The 19,847-nt window shown below is 48.8% G+C and overlaps 1 protein-coding gene across 8 annotated transcripts in view; it reads right to left on the bottom strand.

Annotated features, from left to right (window-relative positions):
* LDB3 (LIM domain binding 3) overlaps positions 1-19,847 on the bottom strand; it is a 60,568-nt gene that overhangs the window by 4,310 nt on the left and 36,411 nt on the right. For all 8 annotated transcript variants that reach the window (XM_088792111.1, XM_074337204.2, XM_074337207.2 and 5 more), the window contains 5 exons: positions 17,653-17,795; positions 11,438-11,906; positions 10,493-10,673; positions 9,644-9,764; positions 3,753-3,868 (listed from right to left, as the gene is read on the bottom strand). In XM_088792111.1, the coding sequence (XP_088648237.1) occupies positions 3,753-3,868; positions 9,644-9,764; positions 10,493-10,673; positions 11,438-11,906; positions 17,653-17,795 (1,030 nt within the window). The remainder of the gene's footprint in view (positions 1-3,752; positions 3,869-9,643; positions 9,765-10,492; positions 10,674-11,437; positions 11,907-17,652; positions 17,796-19,847) is intronic.

Below are 19,847 nucleotides of genomic sequence, written 5' to 3'. Positions count from 1 at the left end.
TAGAGCTCCCATGTTCAAGTTGGCATGATAATAGAGAACTCACCCTACCGAGATGAGCATAGGTCAGTGAGCATGTGTCCACTCGAAGAGGTGGAAAGAAAAGTGGCATCATGGTGGCCCCATGTGCATGGCCCTGGTGGCCAGTCACGGAGATTATATTTAGGGTCACACAGAACTGCCAATGAGCCCTGGAAACTATGACCTGCAAGTGTCTGTGTCCCAGGGGGATACAGTCATTTTGAGTGTAACCAGGCTCTTGTGGTGGCCTCAAGATGCTGATGACAACTTCAAGAAGATGGCACCCAAGATCCAAGTGAAGATGGGTTTCAGGGGAGACAGAAAGGCAGCTCTGGAGAGAGTTGGCAAGGAGATGCCCGCCAACCCTGCCTGATTTGGAACAGTACTGGTAGCTTGTGAGACCTTGGGGATGAGGCAGGCTGGAGAGGGGATTGGAGGACTAAAGACCAACGCGTGAGGATGGGCCAGAGCCTCAGAGATGGCTCACTGACAAGAGGGGGCTGAGGGCAGGAACTTCCATGTAGAGGCCGTGCTCAGTATCTTGGGCCAGGAGACTGCAGACGGGATGCAAGGTGGCTTCATGGTGGAGATGACCTCCAGGCCACCCAGCACTGGGGCACAGCAGCGACAGTCCATCTTCCAGGATCTGTGGTCAAGTAGCATCAGGGCCTGGCTGGGAAGGAGTGGTGGCCATGGACAGTGCTGACCACAGAGTGGAAGGCAATGAAATAGGCCAGGTGCAGGGGCCCTTAGGACTGCTCACAAAACTGATACCCCCCACCCACCCCCCCATACCCACACCAGGGGGGAAGGGCTAGAAACTGACTATACTTAGGGGAAACAGGCAGCCAGTAAAACCTCTTTCCCCCACTAAGGTATGACCCAAATCCTCTCCCTAGAACTCAATGACAAAGGCAGACAGGAGCTGAACCATCACCTTGACCCTCACTGCTCTTTCTCAGTCTTCATTTTACATGCTTGGGACGTTAGAGACGTCTTGTTCTGTTTTCCAATTGCTTGTATATGTTAGTTTTATTTTCCTTTCAAGATTCTAAATTCCTTGATGGTGGAGACCTGTTCTGGAATACTCTTGTGTTCCCAAAACTCAAAGGAATTAATCTAATGGATGTGTTCTCCCAAGATATAACTGATGGGAAATACAGCACATCAGCTGGGAGAGCTAGTCCTGATTTTCTTTCTTACTAGTTTTTGTTTGTTTGTTTGTTTCTTAAGTTGTAGGAAAATTATGCGCTCATTACTAGTGATTTGGAAATATAAAGTGATAGAAAGAGTTTTCCAATGAAAAGATTGCTTTCCAAGAATTAAAACCACACTCCACTTTGATATATCTTAATGGAACAGTGAGTTTGGGGGAAGCCTAACGAGTCTCTGTGTTGATTCTCCAAAGGATGGGATCTGCCTGGTGTCTTTGGCCTGATCCTTGGGGCAGCGCTATGGGCGTCTCACACCTAACTAGAACTTACTTGTAATCTCTGCCTGAACAACCCTGAGCTTTATTGCTTCTTCTGAGCTCCCTCTGGGCCTTGTGCTGTCGTGACTTTCAGCCCAACATGCGGGCTCAAGGGAGCAGACCTACGCTGATCTTTGTCATGGTTCCCTCTCCGTGTGACACAGACCTCTCATCAGCCTGTCCTCAGAGAACAGGCCTTCTGTGCCACCGTCTTCCCTGGACCTTCTCCAAATCTTTTGGATCCTTCTAGAAGTTGGGTAACCAGACTCGCAGGCAGCATCTTAAGATCAGACAAGTCATAGCTTGAACGTAAGGGTCAGAGGGCCATATGCTGTGCCTTGCTGAGCTGTGGCTCTGCAGGGGATAACCTCAAAGCCAGTATACTTACATTATTGTCCCTTTTTGGAGTGGAGGCCCTGATGTATTTAAAGGACCCTAAAAGGCAGCTAGAGAATCTATTCAAAGAGCTGGAAAATCAGTGTTATGGGTTGAGTTGTGTTCCCCACCAAAATTCGTATGTTGAAGTCCAAACCCTTAGTACCTCCAGCCTACCCAGCATGGGGACACAGCAGTGACTCATTTGGAAATAGGGCCTTTGCAGATGTAATTAAGAAGTAAGTTAATGAGGTCATACTGGAGTAAGGTGGGCCCTCCATCCAGTATGATCTTGTATTCTTATAAGGATGTAAGAAGAGGAGAAGGCCACAGAGACAGACACACACACAGAGGAGAATACCGTGTGAAGACATAGACACGCAGAGGGAAGACGGCCATGTGATGACGGAGCCAGAGACTGGGTTAAGCAGTTACAAGCCAAGAAACACTGAGGACTGCTGGCCAACACCAGAAGCTAGGACAAAGGATGGCCCTGCTGATGCCTTGTACTTGGACTTCTAGCTCCCAGAACCGGGAGAGAATAAATTTTTCTTGTTTAAGCCATTAGTTTGTAGTACTTTGTTATGGCAGACCCAGCAGACTCATACACAGAGTGAACACAGTACACCCCACTAATGGAGAGGAGGGGGGCACTATAGAAATGAATTGTAAAACCTGAAGTGTATTGTAGTAAACTTTACGACTAGGGTTGTCATCTGTCATAAGTCTATAAAAATTCTTCAAGTTTAAACTATACAGATCTTTCATACAGTCCCAAAATTTTCCTTGAGCAGCTCTGGTAAAAAAAGAAAAAATAGTAGAAGCAGCACATTAATTTTCCCAAATAAAGTTCAGTCAGTGACAGACTGACATTACAGGGCTTTATCAGGGACGACAATTTCTTAACTCTCATGCAGACTCTAAATGTCAGTAAGCTCATTACCATGTCTCCTCCTTAACCCAAAGCTCTTGGAAGGAAAATGCCAAGCTCTCATGGTAAAAATGACCTGGTTGTTTAGCAGAAATAAATTGCACACAGTTAGTAGTTAATCTTGGGCTTATCTCCTGGCAACTATCTATCAAGAACAAGACCATTTAGGAAAAAGAAATGATACTCAGTCCTGCTTTCTAAAGGTTCTGTCAAAAGAAACCTTATCTCAGCTTTCCAAAGGATTAGTCAATAAGCTCCAATCTAGTGTTCCTGGTGAAAATTTAGAGGAAAACCCTTGAATCACTTCATATCTGAAACAACCTATAACAATAGGAAGCCATCCACTGTTTTTTAAATCCAAGCATCATTCACTGCTCCCACCTACTGAGAATAATTTTGGTAAGGCTGCTGGACAAACCCCCAAATCACTGGGCTGGGGCAGTGGGTGAATACTAATTGGTTACTTGTCATCTTGCATACAAAATTCTCAGTTACATGACTGGTTTGTTTTTTTGGTTGTTTTTTTCCTTTCCCAACAATTTGCACCGGTGTATAGATTCAGGCTTAGTCACCACCCTGTGCTGGTTTGATTTGCAAATGCTTTCTGAAACTGACATTAACTTTCTGCAGGGTCATTTTCTCCTTTGTCTCTGTCACCTCTTATAGCCCAAATAGACTGATCCCCCCCCAAAAAAAAAAAAAATTATATTACCCAGATCCTGGCACTGTATTGTCCTTAATGAAATGGAGAGTAACAAAGCCACACTGGTTTATAAAAATGATTAGTAATAAAACTTTGCTCAACTGTGACATATCAAGCCATCATGGTATTTGTCAGCTTTTAAAAACGATCAGATTTGAATGTCAGAATTGAAAGGACGAAGGGTGTTGGTCACCTGACCCACTTGGTCCCTCCTGCCCCTTCTCAGACAGTCAGAACCCCAGCTAAAAACATACCGCGCAAATGAAGCAGGTGTCGTGCCAGGTATGCCCCAGGGCTTCGATAAACTTGTCACCAGCCTCCACGGGGAAATCGCAGCCGTGACACTTGGTGCTGAACAGATTGATATAGTCTGAAATGAAAGGCAGAGTGAGGGCCAGCCTCTAGGCAGGCTAGGAGGAGTGTCCTGGCCATATCAACCCAATGCCAAGACAATACCCCAAATCACTGGGCTAGGAGCAGTGGGTGACTCCTAATTGGTTGTCATCTTGAAGACAAAATACTCAGTTACATGATATACTTTTTTTTCACTTTTCTAATAATTTGCACTGGTCACTGGTGTATAGATTCAGGCTTAGTCACTGACTCAAACCTGTGCTGGTTTGATTTGCAAATGCTTTCTGAAACTGTCATTAACTTTCTGCAGGGTCATTTTCTCCTCTGTCTCTGCCACCTCTGATAGTCCAAACACGCTGATCCCCAAAAAGAAAAAAAAAATCATATTTCCTAGCAGCTATGCTTATTTGGAAAGAATAAGAGCCCTTAACATTTTTAATAGTTATAGAATATTCTTTGCTTGGTCATTCCTCTTTCACTGGGCATTTGTGTTAATAACAAATTTTCACTACTAGAATCAATATTTGAGCTCCTTTGTTGGGACATGTCCCCTCCCCCCTCAGCCAAGGAGATAATAATACCAAATATTCTTTGTATAATGCTTCATAATTTACCAAGCATTCTCACATAGATGGTATTATTTACTAGTATCGCAACGTCAAGGTCTTTGTACTCCCAGCACAGAGCCTGGCACATAAGTCAGTACTCAACACATACATTGTGAATGAATGAGTGAATGGATGAAACAATGAATCAATAAATCAATGAATGAACTTAATCTTTGCAAAATCCCTCAAAGACTGAACTGTCATTGTTTTTCTGTTTTGCTTGGTTGTATTTTGTGGATGAGGAACTGGGGAACAAAGAGGTGAAGAGCCTTGCCAGGGTCACACAGCTGCGACACTGTGGGCCAGTCCCGTGCGTGTCCCCCACAGGAGCTGTCCTCTGTGGGTCACAGTGGCAGTAGTTCTACTGCACTCACTGTAGAGCTCTTCCAGGTTCTTTCTAGGAAAGCTCGATGACTTCCAAAGCCTTCATTTCCCCATAAGTGTGTATGTGTCTCCTCCGCTCTGCCACAGTTGGCTTTTTCTTAGAGTGATTTTTCTGTTCAGATCTCCTCGTGGACAGTATGCCTGTTCACTGTCTTAGCCCACACGCTAAGAGGCAGAGTGCCGTGGGGGTTATGAATTAGGATTCTGAAGAAAGAAAGAGCTGCATTCAAATACGAGCGCTATTAAGGAATTGTTCAAATGTGAAGCATGTCACCTAACTTTTCAGCACCTCAACTTTCTCATCTATATAATAGGAATAACTATAGTACCTAATTCATGGGGTTATTGAGATAGATTAGTGAGTATGATTGTTAGGTAGATAAGTAGGTCCCCGGTAAGATAAAGAAAAGACAGCCATATCCTAAAACTTCAGGTTTTGAAATCACTCCTTTGCTCCAGGACATAATGTAACAAGGCCTTGAGGTTAATCATAAAATTCATTTTGGCCTAACAAACGGAGCAGATCTGATAGATAAAGAGTAGGTTACTTGCTAATTTCTTTAAGATGGGCAAGCAGAACAAACTTGGTAGATGAATTTCATTAGAAGGCGCCAATTCCCTTCTTCAAACAAGTTCCCTTCTTCAAACAGCTCCCCTTCCCCAAGCAGGTAAGGGAAGGTATAAAAGTAAGAGCTTTTGCCTCAGTCATGGGGCACTCCCATTCGAGATCCCCGCTCGGGAGCTGCAACCTCTTCTCCTGCCTCTAATAAACTATCCTGTTTTTAAAACTTTTTGCCTCTCCCTGGTCCGTGTTTCCATTCTTCGGCTTCACGAGACACAAACCGCACTCAGAAGCTGCCGGCAGATCCAACATCACCTACATCATTATTATACAGAATAAATAAGATACTGTATGTGAAGTACTTGGCACAAATGCTTGAAATGTTGGCTCTTATTTTGAATGTCTTTATAAATGATGAAAGGAGGGAAGGGAACCGATTCAAATGCCTACTATGTGCCAATCCAATATTAGTACTTGTCGCCACGCAGCAGCCTACCCGTCTGTCTCCTTGTACCTGCCCCTAAAGAAAGGAGAGTCTGTGAGACAGATCCTTTCAGGGACATTGCTTCACCTTTGTACTTGCACCTTATATCTCCCTGTTTGGCCCCAGAAAGATGGCTGGTCAGCCAATGACGAGTAAGATTCCCCAAGGGGGGGACAACTCAAGCAAGGCGCAGTCGAGTGGGGACCAACAGGAGAACCCATGGTGTTCACAGAGGTGGGCACATTTTAAAGACAAAGAAACTGGCTGTAGAGGTTCCACCACAGGAGTAGTAAGGAGCCTGATGGGTTCCAAATTTATCACTCTCCTTCCAAGACTTCGCGCTGTCTCCAGTTATCTATTTGCCATGGAGCTTTGGTAAGTTATATCTCTTGCATATTTTTCCAATATGGTTCCCGTTTTTGGGTTTAATTACAGTTTGTCATTCAAGTGCTTTTACCTGTATCACAGTCCGTGAATGTTGTTTTTGACAGAATACTTAACATCTTCTGTAGGCAGAAATCTATCACTTCACCAGAGCTAAGAAAACATTATTCTACTTCCTTTAGGAAGTTATAGCAGGTTTGCTGTTCACTCTGCGCTTTGTGGGAACTTAGTGTGGGGGGAGAAACAGGGCTATAGGCTAACCCATCGCCACTGGAGGGCTAGCTCTTGCCCCACTCCTGACTTCTCTCTCCTTACTCCCAGTTGGTCTCCAGATGCTCTGGGCTCTCTCCTCCATGTCTGTGCCTCTGTATGAACCAGGCCTCGGGCTTGGAAAACTCTCCCCACTTTGCCTACCTGAACCTCGGGCAATCCTTTGGGCCACGCTTTCCTTCTGGGAAGTTGTCATCCCCACCCCAACCAAGAGATATGAGACAGCCTCCCTGAGGGCTTCTCCTGGGTTTCTTTTCCTCTTCAGTCATTGATTCATTAATTTTTATTTCTTAACTGTGCATTTAGGTGCTGGCATGTCACATGCTGACAGGTCTACTGGAGGTTTTTGAGGGCAGAGACCCCTTCATTTTGCTCAGCATCTTACACAGGAATTGGCACACATTTGATGGATAAATGATGAATTGACAAAGAAATGGTTCAAAAAAACGTATTAAATAGTGATTCCTTCTGCTGTTGTGCAGTCTATGGTTTTTCACAGATTAAGCTTTTACAATGGATTGATTTTATTTCTGGAATATCTAGTCTTCCCTACTGGTTAATATTTCTGTTTTAAACTTGATTCTGTATGATCTGGAGGATTGCCGCTTTGTTTTAGAATTTGGTAGCACAGGTCTAACCCTAATACATTAAAAAAAAGAAGCTGATAATTTTCCTGTTATTCTATAAAAGAAGAATGTAATTGTATTAAGTTTGTGCATGGGCCTCTCCCACCAGGAGCATAATTTAGTTCCTCATTTATTTATTCCTTCCTTTATTTCTCCTATAAGGAAAATTTATGATTTTCTTTGACTAACTCTCCTATGCCCCAAGTTGAATTCATACCCTGTATTTAATGAATTTTATTACTGTTGTAAAAGCAATCAAATCACAGATGCTCTGTATTGAAAAAGGGCTTAGTGCTTTACTAGAGCAGTGGTTCTCAAATGTTAGAATCATCTGGACGATTCATTAAAACACAGATTGCCAGGCTCCACCCCTCAGAGTTTCTGATTCAACAGATCTGGGGTGGGGCCGGAAGATCTATATTTCTAGTACATTCCCAGGTGATATTAAAGTTTCTGGTCCTGGGACCACACTTGGATTCCCAAAAACCTAACTGAATATTGGAATCACGTGGATGGGAGAAGGGCACCCCATGAAATCTGGCTTCTGGAAGTCTGGGGATTTATCTTCTCTATCTCGTTAAAGTTCCCCCAGGTGATTGTGCCATCCTGACAGGCCTGGGCACTGCTTGGCTGCAGGCCCATCTGTGAGGGGTTGACACTCCCACCTGTCTGTCTTATACAAGATGTCATATATAAAAATGTCAGCTCATCATTACAGCCAACTGAAATTTTGTGAGTCTACATCCAATTTCTTCCAAGTTGTTGATAAAAATGATGCCAAAGTACCACAACGAGATACTACTTCACACCCATTAGGATGCCTGCTATCAAAAAAAAAAAAAAAAAATCAGAAAATAACCAGAGTGGGCAAAAACGTAGAGAAATTAGAATCCTATGCACTGTTGGTGGGATGTAAAGTGGTGCAACCACTATAGAAAACAATATGGAGCTTCCTCAAAAAGTAAAAAATAGAACTACCATATGACCCAGCCATCCTTCCTCTGGGCATATAACCAAAAGAACTAAAAACAGGATTTTGAGGAGCTATTTGTACACCCATGTTCATAGCAGCTCTGTTCACAATTGCCAAGAAGTAAAAGCAACCCAAATGTCCATCAATCTTTTTGAAGGGCTGCTATGGAGAGAGGCACTGGTGGTAGTGGAAATCTATCATTTTTTTTGCAAACCTGAGACACATATTATGGCTCATAACAAATTTTGAAAGCTAGAAGCTTTTAGTTAATTAATAGCAATTCTCATTGGAATAATAGCACTTTTATTAATTACCAATCATCACCATATGCTCATAAGAAGGGAAAAGACAAGTGTTATCTTCTCGCTTTTACAGATATGGAAACTGAGGCATTGTGTTACTAAGTGACTAAGTCACTCAGTTAACTTCAGAGCTGGAAAGAGAATTCACTGGTATGTAAGAATCCTAGAAATTGCTTTTATAATTTATTGTCAGGGGAAAAAAAGTTTCATTTTGTTTTGCTTTTCCCCTTGAGGAACTGGAATGTTTTCTCCTTTCTGATTTTAAAGTAAACTAACTTACTATGTCTCTTTTTTGCCCTCAAATGTGCTACCGAGTCACTGCTTCTCTTTTAACCTTCTTAATCAGCATGCTTGCTTTTCCCTCCTCTACTTAGTATTGATTTTCTATTTCTAGTGTCTTAACCTTCAAGCCTTTGTTACCTTTGTTGGAACCTGCCTCAAATCCTTTTCTGAAAGGGGCAGGCTGTGACTAAATGAGTGAGTGAGTAAATGGCTAGTTGGCCAGGACACCCCACTCTCTAGTACAGTGCTTTGTCTTCAGAATTTATGATAATTTTCTCCAAGTTTTAAGATAACATACATCCTTTTGGGAAGCAGAGAAACTCTGAATTCAGACAGGGAGATTATAGGACCCTGAGGTAACATCGTAGGGACAGGGAGAGGGACTTTCACGTATTTGATGCTTTACACACTTTCTCTGATTTAAGCCTCACCACAACTATGTGAGACAAGTGTTCAGTCCCCCCATTTTACAGATGGGGAAACTGAGGCTCAGAGAAGTTTAGTGACTCACTCAGGGTTACAAAACCAGCCTGAGGTGGAGCCTAGAGCAGAACCTGGGATGAAGTCCAGAGCCAAAGCCTTTGCAGACTGGACCATGTGGTCTCCAAAATCATCTGAAAGGTTTCCCATGGTGCTACAAGATGCCAACTGGTGATCCACAAATTTGGTGCAGGGAAAGGAGCAGAGATTGAATATGTAACAAAAACAAGTGCCATCCTGGCCAGGAAAACTGCAACCAAATGGGCAGAGGAGATAATAGTTTAGTGAACTTCCTTTGTGTAGTGTTAGCAGGATTCTGCCTTGCAGCCTCCTGATGATTCCATGTGAATGACCCAGGGAGGAGTTCCCTGTGCCTGTCCCTTTCTTTCAGACAGGGGTGGGGGTGGGGGGCTTCCCCGCAACACAGCAGCCCTACCTTTCTCACAGTAGGGCTCCCCATCTTCCATATGGAAAAGGCTGTTGCCAAAGGGCTTCTTGCAGGCTGCACAGATGAAGCAGGTGGTATGCCACGTCTGTCTCAGGGCATGCATCACTTCCTGAGGGAAAGAGCCTCAGCTCAGGACAAAAAGGTCCAGGAGAGTGGGGGAGCTGGGCGTGACTTCCCTATCAGGCCCCAACCACTGCCAGAGCATCCCATCTGGGAGCAGGGCAGGAGAGCCCAGGAGGCGGGCCTTGGATGCACTGAGGAAAGGCCTGGGGTGGCAGAGGAGGGCTTCCTGCCCATGCGGCACTGGCTGGGTGCCAGGGTCTGCATGTGCTTACATAACTGTGATGCCGAACATTCCCATCCAACCTGGGAGAGAGGTACTGCTTGTGACGGCCATTTTACCACATGGGCATAGAGGGTCCAGGCCACACGCAGGCACGTGGTGGGGTTAGGCTGTGAAGTGATGACTTGCTTGGTAGAGGCTCCACCACCACCTCAAAGGTGTGCGGCCCAGGCTGATAATCGTCTCTCGCTTCAAGTGCATGAGCTTCCTAGTTCATCAGTGGTAAACCACCTCCCTTCCAGGATAGAAATGGAGTTGCTCTCTCTCTGTTAGCAGCAACTTCCTGGCTTCCTACCGTGTTTCCCCAAAAATAAGGCCAACTTGGAAAATAAGCCCTAGCATGATTTTTCAGGAGGACATCCCCTGAACATAAGTCCTAATGTGTCTTTTGAAGCAAAAATTAATATAAGACCCGGTCTTATTTTTGGGGAAACACGGTAATGGTAGCCCACAATCCTGGGGAGGGTCAGAGGAGAAGGATGCTACCCACTTACCCCCATGATTTTGGTGTTGCACTTGGCACAGATTGGGGCAAAGAACTGCTCATAACACCGCTCGCAGTAAACGTTGTTCTGCTCTTCCACAAAACACACATCTGCCAGGGACGTCTTGCAGTAGGCACAGTTGAACTCTTCTGGGTGCCAGGAGCGGCCCATGGCTACCAGAAAGGGACCCCTGGGAAACAGAACAGCACCTACTAAGGTAGCCCCAAAAGCGTGAGAAGATAGCGTGAGATCCCCCAAGGATGCCCATACCTTGACCCAACACCCTGACTTTTGTGACTGTTCTAACAAAATTCAGATAAAGTGCCATGCAGAAAAAAAATGTTCATTGTTGTGTTACTTACGCTAAAGAAAACTGGGAAGCAACTCAATCATCCACCAGTAGGGGATGGGGTAAGCATATTATGGAATATCCATTCAGTTGATTAAATAAGTTGATTAAAATAAGAAGCACAAAGACGGTACTGATGGCTAACATCTTTTAAGTGCTTACACTGTGCCAGGCACTAGTCAAGAAGAAAGTTGTATTTATTAACTTGTTAATTCTGACAACAATCCTGTGAAGTAGGTTCTATTATGACACCCATTTTCAGATAAGGAGCTGAGGCACAAAGATTAAGGTGGTTGTTCAAGGCCATAGAGCTAGTATGGTAGTAGACCCAGGACAAAACCTGGGTAGTCTAGTTCACGTTAGTAGTCAGAAGAGTGGGGCTATGAGGAAAGGTTTTATATTTTAATTTGTCCTTTCTGAATTTTCTAATTATTCTCCAATGCGTGTTACTTTATTTTTTTTAAGTGTATTTTTCATATACTCATATATAAGCTTACCATCCCCAATCCCCCTACACAGAAATACTACAAACATACTATACTGGGTGAACAAACTGAACCCCCACCATTCCAGGAAGCCAGCACAGGGGAACAGCTGGACCGTACCGGATGACATTGTTGCAGTGTCCACAGAGCGGAGTCCGACTGCTGGCTGGGAAGCGCTCAGCCCTCTGGACGGTGCCCCTGGCAAGGGGGGGCACCTGAGAACCTATCAGGGTGTAGGCTGGAGTCCCTCGGGGCACAGTCTGCTTGCTGATGGAGCTGGTACTCTTGCCAGGGGCAAACTTCTGAGAGAAGCTGTCATCTGTCACCCATGGCGGACGGCTGGCAGATTCCGTAGGGCCCCCACTGTAGGCCACCGAGGGTGTAGGGTTATAGCTTGGGGCAGGTGAGGAAGTATAGGCTGGCGCTGGGGAGGGGGAGTAGGTGGGGGCAGGCGATGGGGTATACGCAGGGGCAGGGGAGGGGGAATAAGTGGGGGCCGGCGAGGGGGTATACGCAGGGGCAGGGGAGGGCGTGTAGGGAGTTGGACTGTAATTGACCCCTGGGGATGGGCTATAAGTAGATGTAGGCACTGCAAAAAGATCCAAAGAAAATGTGTCAGGAATTCATTTTCCCCAAATCCCCCCACCCCAGCCAGAGAAAGGCAACTTTAATATCAGACTAGGACAATTCCAACTTTTACCGGAGACACAGTTTCGACCTTCTTGATGCCCTAGATTTGAATTTGCAGTGGGACACAGGGAGATGAAGAGCCCTCAGAGCAGAGCCCCCAGGAGCTCCGAGGGCTAGGAAAGGGATAGAGCTATAAATAGCTGCAGCTGCTTGGGTGGAGCCCACTGGGCTTGGCTGCTGGAGGCCTGCAGAAGGCAGGGTGCAGGGCCAAGCTCCTATCTGGGTCCCTTGGGAGTGGGTCAACTTGGCCCTGACTGGAAGATGCTTTGGTTGCACTCTGACCCGTGATTTGACATCCGAAATGCCTCAATCGTGTGCATTTGCTGAACCTGGACCTACTCCAGTCATCGGAACAAAGCACATACAGGGCAGTAGGGTTTTCAGGTTCAGGTTGCAGGATTAGCTACAATAATTTTCCTGGGAAACATGTTGGCTTGATCTGTATTGGGGGAAATTCCATCTTGGTTTGATTAGGGTGAGGGGTGTTGAAGGAGTCACTCAGAAGAAGCCTGGGCAGAGATACTAGGGTGACACAGCCTGAGTCTAGCTGCTTTGGGGGCACCTGTGCTCTCCCACATTAGTTTGGTGGAAAGTGAGAGTGGGTCCGCGTGACTAGAGAGGTTGCCAAGGGAGTCAGAGTGCAGGAGGAGACCGCACTGCCCCACTTCTGGAACCTCGTCCTCCAGTTCACTGAGAGCTGAAAATATTTTTGGGGTGACAGCACAAAGAAGCACTGCAGCTGCTCACCCAAAGCCCTCCAAGGCCTGGGCCCTCAAAACCCAGGTATCTTAGTGCTCTATTGCCTCTGTTGTGGAACCAGCTGGGGCAGACCCAGCTGCATCCTGCACACACCATCCAGCCAGCCTCCTCTTCAAGAGAAGAAGGTTCCAAATGCCTCACCTCAACTCAGTCTGCTCTTATGGAAAGAGGCCTCATTCCCCCACCCTGGGAAGCAGCATGTCAGGGCAGCCTCCCTTCCCGTCTGGCTGGATGGACTGTGCTGAAGGGTACTGAGGCAGCCCCCACCAGGGTCCAGCCTAGAAAATAAGGACCTGGCCTTTGGTCTCTCACACCTGCTTCCTCTGGACCACTTTGGGTGGCTTGTGGCCTGTTGCTCCAACTCTGCACCTTCTATTCCTAGACAACTGGTACTTCAGAGCTGGGTATCATGGAAACCCCTGCACTGGGGGTGGGGAGGGACCTGGCCTTTGTTATGGAAGGCGCAGGGGGTAAAACTCTCCACAACACTGCCCTGGAGCCAACCGGGGAGGTTGCATGCTGGTTTCTTCCCACTTACTAAGCGGGTAGACTAGGTACTTAATAACAGATCATCTTTGTTAATCCATTTACAGCTGAGGTCACTGAAGCTCAGACAGAGCCAGTGAGTGGCAGAGCAAGTCTCCAAAACCATTCTGTCTATCACCCCAACCTGCATTTGCAAAGAATACTCCTTGGTCCACTGTGTCATCAGGCGTAATTGTCAGCATGGAGGAGGCCCTATGCTCTGGCAAGTAGCTCAGCCTTTATGAGTACAGTTCTACTACCTCTTGACTGTGTGTCAGTGGGCAAGTTCCTTAACATCTCTGTGCCTGAATTTCCTTGTCTAAAAATGACAATAATTCTTAGTTAACCTTACAGGGTTACCTGCCACAGTGTGTGTGTGTCACTGAAGATGACAGGGATAGTGACTCCTGGGTCTCAGGGTCAGCATGAACTGTCAGCTCATTTCACAGCCTGGTGGTCACCTAGGGGAACTCAGCCCAGGTAGACTGTGGGATGTTGGGGGTGGGAGTGGGAAATGTGACATCCTGAAGTTCCATAACCTGGGACTAAGTCTACTCACGAGTGGTGGAGTGCATGACACTCTTGCCTGCCTCACAGGAAGTGGTAAGAACCTACCAGAGTGACACGGTGCATGCACTTGGTAAATCTCTGAAGCCCAAATTCAAGGTGTTGTCACCCTCCCTAACAACTTTGCACAGCGGCCAAGTGCCTGCAGCGGTCTCACAATGCTGGTGGCAAGGGTGCTGGGGGGACTGGCACAGAGAGAGGCTGTGAAGAAAGGTGATCTAGCAGAATCCCTCTCTGTTATGAACGTATGAAGGGGTTCTGTCCAAGATTTTATTTCCTTTTTTGTAAAGTGGAGGATCACTGCTAAAAGGCATTCAGAACAAAAGCCCTAATCCTGTGCTGATATATTAGTCCTATGTGGCTGTTGAGCGCTTGATATGTGGCTTGTCTGAATTAACAAGTGGTATCAGGGTAAAATGCACACCAGATTTTGAAGACTAAGTACAAGAATACGTTGCAAAATATCTCAATAACTATTATTTTATATTGATTATATATTGAAATGATGTCGTGAGTATAATGAGTTAAGTAAAATATATTACAATTAATTTCACTACTTCCTTTTACTTTAAAATGTGGCCGCTAGAAAATTTCTTTTTGTTGAACGGTCCTGACCTAATCAGAACAGTAGCTACCAAGTACTGACTGCTTCCATATGCCAGGCCCTTTATGTGCATTATTTCATCTAACGCTCGCCGCAGTCCAACGAGGCAGATAATATTTTCAAGTCCATTTTATAGATGAGGAACTGAGGTTTGGAGAGCTTACGTGACTACCTCAAAGTCAATGAGCTAGTGAACTAACTACCTGGCTGAACAGGAGCGCAGATGGGACTCAACGCCAAATCCTCCACCCCCAACCACTCCCTAGGCAGCACAAGCCCCTTCCCAAAAGGGCCCTTGCCCACTTTTCCTGCCTCCCTCCAGCAATACTAACCCTATTCCCTCTGCGTGGCAGACATCTCTTCCCTCCTCCGGAAGCTCTTCCAGGCTCCCTGATCCAACCCCTTCTAAGCCTCCACAACACGACGCTCTCAGAAGTCAAAAACAGGCCAGAATCTGGACCCAGGTTTGGCCGTTTCCTTGCGCGGGGCTACTCCCATCCAGCGCCCAGGACCTTTCCTTCCTCGAGGCACGGCCTGGCAGCTACGCTCCCCCATCGCGTCTCCCCATTCCTGTTGGGGAGGCAGGGAGGGGCGCAGGGAGCAGCTGCTTCCCGGGCCCCTTCCCTCTACGCCCTCCAGCCCGGCACGCTGAGCCAACCCCGACATGCCAGGAGACTTGATATCCTAGTTCAGAGCCCCCGGCTGTTGCTATTTCTGCATGACGGAATTCAGCCCGTCCAAATTAGAAGGTGATATTTCATCTCTAATTGGCAAGTTCAAAAGGCCCGTATCGCACTCGGAGGCCTCGGGAATGTGTAATTAAACAAGGTGATTTCTGACTCACTGCAGGTCGGGCCTGGCTCCCCGCAAGTGCCCGGCCCGCGGGCCGACGTGGCCTCCTCCGGCCCGGGCCTCCGCGCTGCCGCCGCCTGGCTGCCGCCCGGGCCCCAGGTGCTCTGGAGAGCGGCCGCCCAGCCCTGGGGCCAGCGATAACATCTGGGCTGCGAACGCCACCCTTGGCCCGGAGGAGCCCCGGCCGGAGCCAGGCTGTGGCACTCCCGCTCCGGGGACACGGTCGGCAGAGGAGGGGACGGGGCTCGAGCCCATGTTTCCCGCTTCTCCCCGGGCCGCCTGCCAGTCGCTCCTGGACCTCACCGGGCAGCTGGGCCTCCCCGGGAGAGAGGGTGGAGGCGCACTGCCTCTTTCCCTCTGGGCAGGAATGAGTTAACGTCTGCCGGGCCTGGGAACGCCGCGGAGGCCTGGGGCTCCGGCACGTCTCGCCCGCCTGGACCACAGCCCGACAAAGAGAAGGAAAAGGGCGCCGCGCGGGCCAGGCAATGAGCGCCCCCGGAGCCGAGCCGCCCCCTGGCGGGCCTTGGGAAGAGAGCCGGCGGCCGGGACACGCCCCGGAAGGTGCTGTAAAGTACTCGCCTCGCGGCAGAGCTGTGCTCGGGCCCGGACGGATGTGCCCTCTTGGCGCTCCGACAGACCCTCGTCTCCACCCGCTGCTACTCCTCCAAACTCCTTTCTATCCTCATTCTGGTTGTTATCCATGTTCCGCAGTGCAGCCGCTTCCTCCAGCTCCACTGAGATTTTTCACTATTGCAGCCCGCTCAAAAATTGTTCCCTAATCCTGTGGATTTTTTAACCTCAGAACTTCCTGTCCCTGCCTCTGAAGGAACAGAGGAGGGCACCTCCTGTGTTCCCAGCGCTGCGCTAGGTGCTTCATTTCATCCCCAGAACACGAGGTGCACACAGTATCATGTCCATTTTTCAAATGACATTCCAGCCCAGGAGATGAAATCCTTTGCCTTAAATGGCAGAGTGGTCCCTGGCAGAGGAGTCTGTTAAGGCCCCTTCTACTGCCCACACTCCACACTGCCGTCAGGGTGAGCTCCGTAGCAGAGCTGATGGGGCTTGTCTACCCTACACAGTCAACGTCCCCAAGCAAGGCCCTTTCGGACTCAGTCCCTGTCTTGTCTCCCCTGCTCTCCAGCCACAGTGAGAAGATTCTCTGGGGTCTCTCATTTTCCTTAAGTCATGCTCCGGAGTTCAACTGCCCTTCTTTTATTTACGTCATGGCTGCTTGACCAACTCTCTCTCTCTTGCATGACACAGAGAAGCCTCCTCCCTGCCCCCTGGGAATTAGCTACCTCATTCTTTCCCAAACAAGACATTAACTTTCTGGCTTCCTCACTCCCCATTACCCATGGCAAGTGGGGGGATGCTTGCAATTTTCACCAGCATTCATTCATTCATTTGTTCTTATTCACCTCCTTTGCGGAGCAGCTGCTCTGTGCCAGACCTGAGTCAGGCGCCGGAGATACAGTGGAGGCAATCTGCCATAGCCCTGCCCTCCTGGAATTCAGAGTCAGAATCCAGTCGGAAGGAGATACATGGTGGTATTAGCACCCGGGGCCTGGATGCCAGGAGCCCTCCTATGGGCTCATCTTATAGACCAGGGTACTCGGGACCTCCCCCAAGCCTGGGAAAACACCTGTTAAAGAGCTCTTAGGTTTACTGAAAAGGGGTGGGCAGGGGAAGGCAGGGTGCAAGCCAGCCTGAGAATTGCCCTGGGGCTCTGGGGAGCAGGCCCAACTTTGGCTAGTAGAGAGAGGGTCATGCAAGGGGGTCCTAGGCAGTGAAGAGGGTGGAGACCAGAGCGGTGGAGCAGACAGCCAGTGAGTTCAGTCACCAGCAAACCCTGGCTGGCCACTCTGCTGTCTCACCTATGCTTTCCATGCCTGGAGTTATACTGCCTCAGCTGAGGAAACCAAAGACTGGACAGGTTGAGCAGCTTGCCCAGGATCACACCATGATGCAGTAGGTCTGTCCAAAACCCATGGCATATTTGGTAGAGCTGCCCGTCCTCCAGCTTGAGCCAGACCCAGACTCCCAGAGGAACAAGCTCCTCCCTTTAAACCCTCTTCCCTCAACTTGAGCCTGAAAAATCCCCAGCCAGGAGTGTCTTCCTAAGAGCTGGGAGGCTCCATCCCTACCTGGCACTGCCCACCTCTCTCCCCAGGGCCAGAGGCAGGCTCCATAGGACTGGCCCACAATTGGGGGAAGGAGGGCTGAACCTCATTAGCAGGGCTTCACTGACCACCATCCTTCTGGGGATGTGGCCTTGGGGCTGACCCCTGGGGCCCACTCTCAGTCTGACAGCCTCCCCTCCCACTCTGCCTCTCACCTGGCTGGTAGACAGAAGGCCGAATGCTGGCAGTGGTGACAACCCGGGGCTTGGGCACAGGGGCTGCTGGGGCCTCGCTGTATGTATGGGTGGCAGGTGCTGGAGAGGTCGCCTTGGCTGGACTGCAGGCAGAGGCCTGGGGCCTGGAACCAAGGGGGGAAGAGTTAGAAGACAGAAAGACAGCCCCACCCAGGCCCTGGGGCCTGCAGCCATGGCAGGTTGGCTCTCCAGTCTTCAGGGGCCTCTGCGAGGAGGAAACATGACAGAGATGATCTCCGACAGCTGCCAGAGGCTGTGAAGGAAATATTCCAGGGGGTCTTAGAGGGGAGGACGCTGCTCCTTGGATGCTAAGTTTCAGTGAGTTTGGTAAGCCACCAGCTGGACAAGAAGATGCATGAAAACCTTTCACGCATCCAGGGAGAGATTGCCAGGGTGGGTCTGGGACTGGAAGGGACAGAGGCAGGAGGGAGGAGAGAGACGGAGGTGGTTGGAGATGCCCCACACCCTCAACCTTCTGGCCTTCTGGGGCACCTCACAGCTTCACACCACCTGGCCCCCACCCCCAGACCTTTCTATTGTTGCTGGAGAGAGCAGCAAAGTCTCAGGTTTCTGGGCAAGAGTGCTCCAGGGAGGGCTCATGAAAAGGCAGGAGACTCCTCCTTCCCAACACACACACACGCACACGCACACACACATGCTTCTCTTCCATATAGAATTCCTGTTGCCTGCTTCTCACTGGGTTTGCTGCCAGGAGGCCTAGAACAGTCTTTTCCTACTTGTGATCCAGGGACCATGGGACCAAAGAGATGGAAAAAAAAGGTATCCCAGTTCATTGCCCTCAGGAAATGCTGTACTTGGCCTCTCCTCTTGGAGAGCTAAAGGCTCCAAGAACTCTTGCAGTTCAGCAGCCCATTAAACTTTGTCTGATCCAGTGTTTCCCAGTTTCATTTGTCTGTGAAACCCCCCATTTTTTTTTGCATTTAAAACTAATATACACCTTACAGAACATGTCCCTGGTCTCTCCCTGCATCTTTCAGATCCCAACAGGGACTGTGTGACCACACCGAGGGCAACGGGTCGTTGATGGGGTGCTAGAGAAGTGAGCCTCTGGAAATATTCTGCCCATGGCTTCCTGCCTTCCTTCCACTTGTTCCCCATGGGCCCAGGGCCTGTGCATCATTCTGGGCAGAGTTATAGGATAAGGATGTACCTTCTTCTCTAGGGCTCTGGCAGGGAGAGGCCCAAGCTAAGAACCTACTGCCAAGATGGAGAAAGGCGTGTGGTGCTGCCCCAGACAGTGCGGAGGCGGAATGAGCCTCAGACAGCCAGCATCCCAGACATGGGCGGTGTGCAGACTTGCCCTGCCACGTTGCCATGTTTCTGGTTGAGTGAGGCCATTGTCACCCCTTCCTGGGCCTGCCTGCCTTTCTCAGATCAACCCCTGCTAAGACCAGTGGAATAGGGACCTCAATGGAAAAGGAAGAGGCAGTGCCCACAGGGTGCCCCGCTGCCACTGTGGTGGGAGAAGGCCAACTCAGTGTATATTAGCCAGACTTCCCCGCCAGTGGAGGATGCTTTCCTAGCATCCCAGGAGCGACAGATCCTGTGTCAGTGTTTGGTGTTGAGGGAGGTAGCAGAGGCTTAAGACATCCAGCAAGAATTCTGAGGCCATTTTCTGATGAAAGGCTGGGTGGCCATCTGCCTCCCACTTGCTTCCTCTAGCTCCATCCAGCCCTTGTGCAAGAAGGAGAGGTAGCTGGGCCCCAAGTGTGGTCCCCTGATCCATTCTGCTCCAGCCTGATGCTGGGAGTATTCCCGGTCTCTCTCCAACTTGCACCCAGGCCTCATCTCTCTTTGCAAGGCAAAGTGAGGGAAGGGTTTGCCCTGTTGAGGGAGTCCCGAGGGCCCCAGGACACAGAGGCCTGGAGTGTGGTGCTGGAGCCTGCCCTTGAGCAGGGCCACAGCATCTAGAGCTCCCCCATCCAAACTGGGGAGGCATCTTCCCACTCAGCAACAGAGACATTTCTTACCCTCCTCTAAGGTTCTTCTTGGTGCCCTTACTTGAAGAGACTGCGGTGTGCAGAGGGGCACTTGCTAAGTGCCCTCAGGAAGTGGGGATAGGACAAGCCCTGGAGGCCTGGGGAGTCTCACCCTTGAGGCTTGAGTTGGGCTGGGGAAAGGCTGAGCTCAGCACC

This window comes from Rhinolophus sinicus, chromosome 15 (assembly GCF_057876585.1).
Source record: "Rhinolophus sinicus isolate RSI-liver-muscle chromosome 15, RSI-T2T, whole genome shotgun sequence".
In the NCBI taxonomy this organism is placed as follows: domain Eukaryota; kingdom Metazoa; phylum Chordata; class Mammalia; order Chiroptera; family Rhinolophidae; genus Rhinolophus; species Rhinolophus sinicus.
The sequence above is the reverse complement of the archived record's forward strand: the minus strand, read 5'-3'. Positions and strand labels throughout refer to the sequence as shown.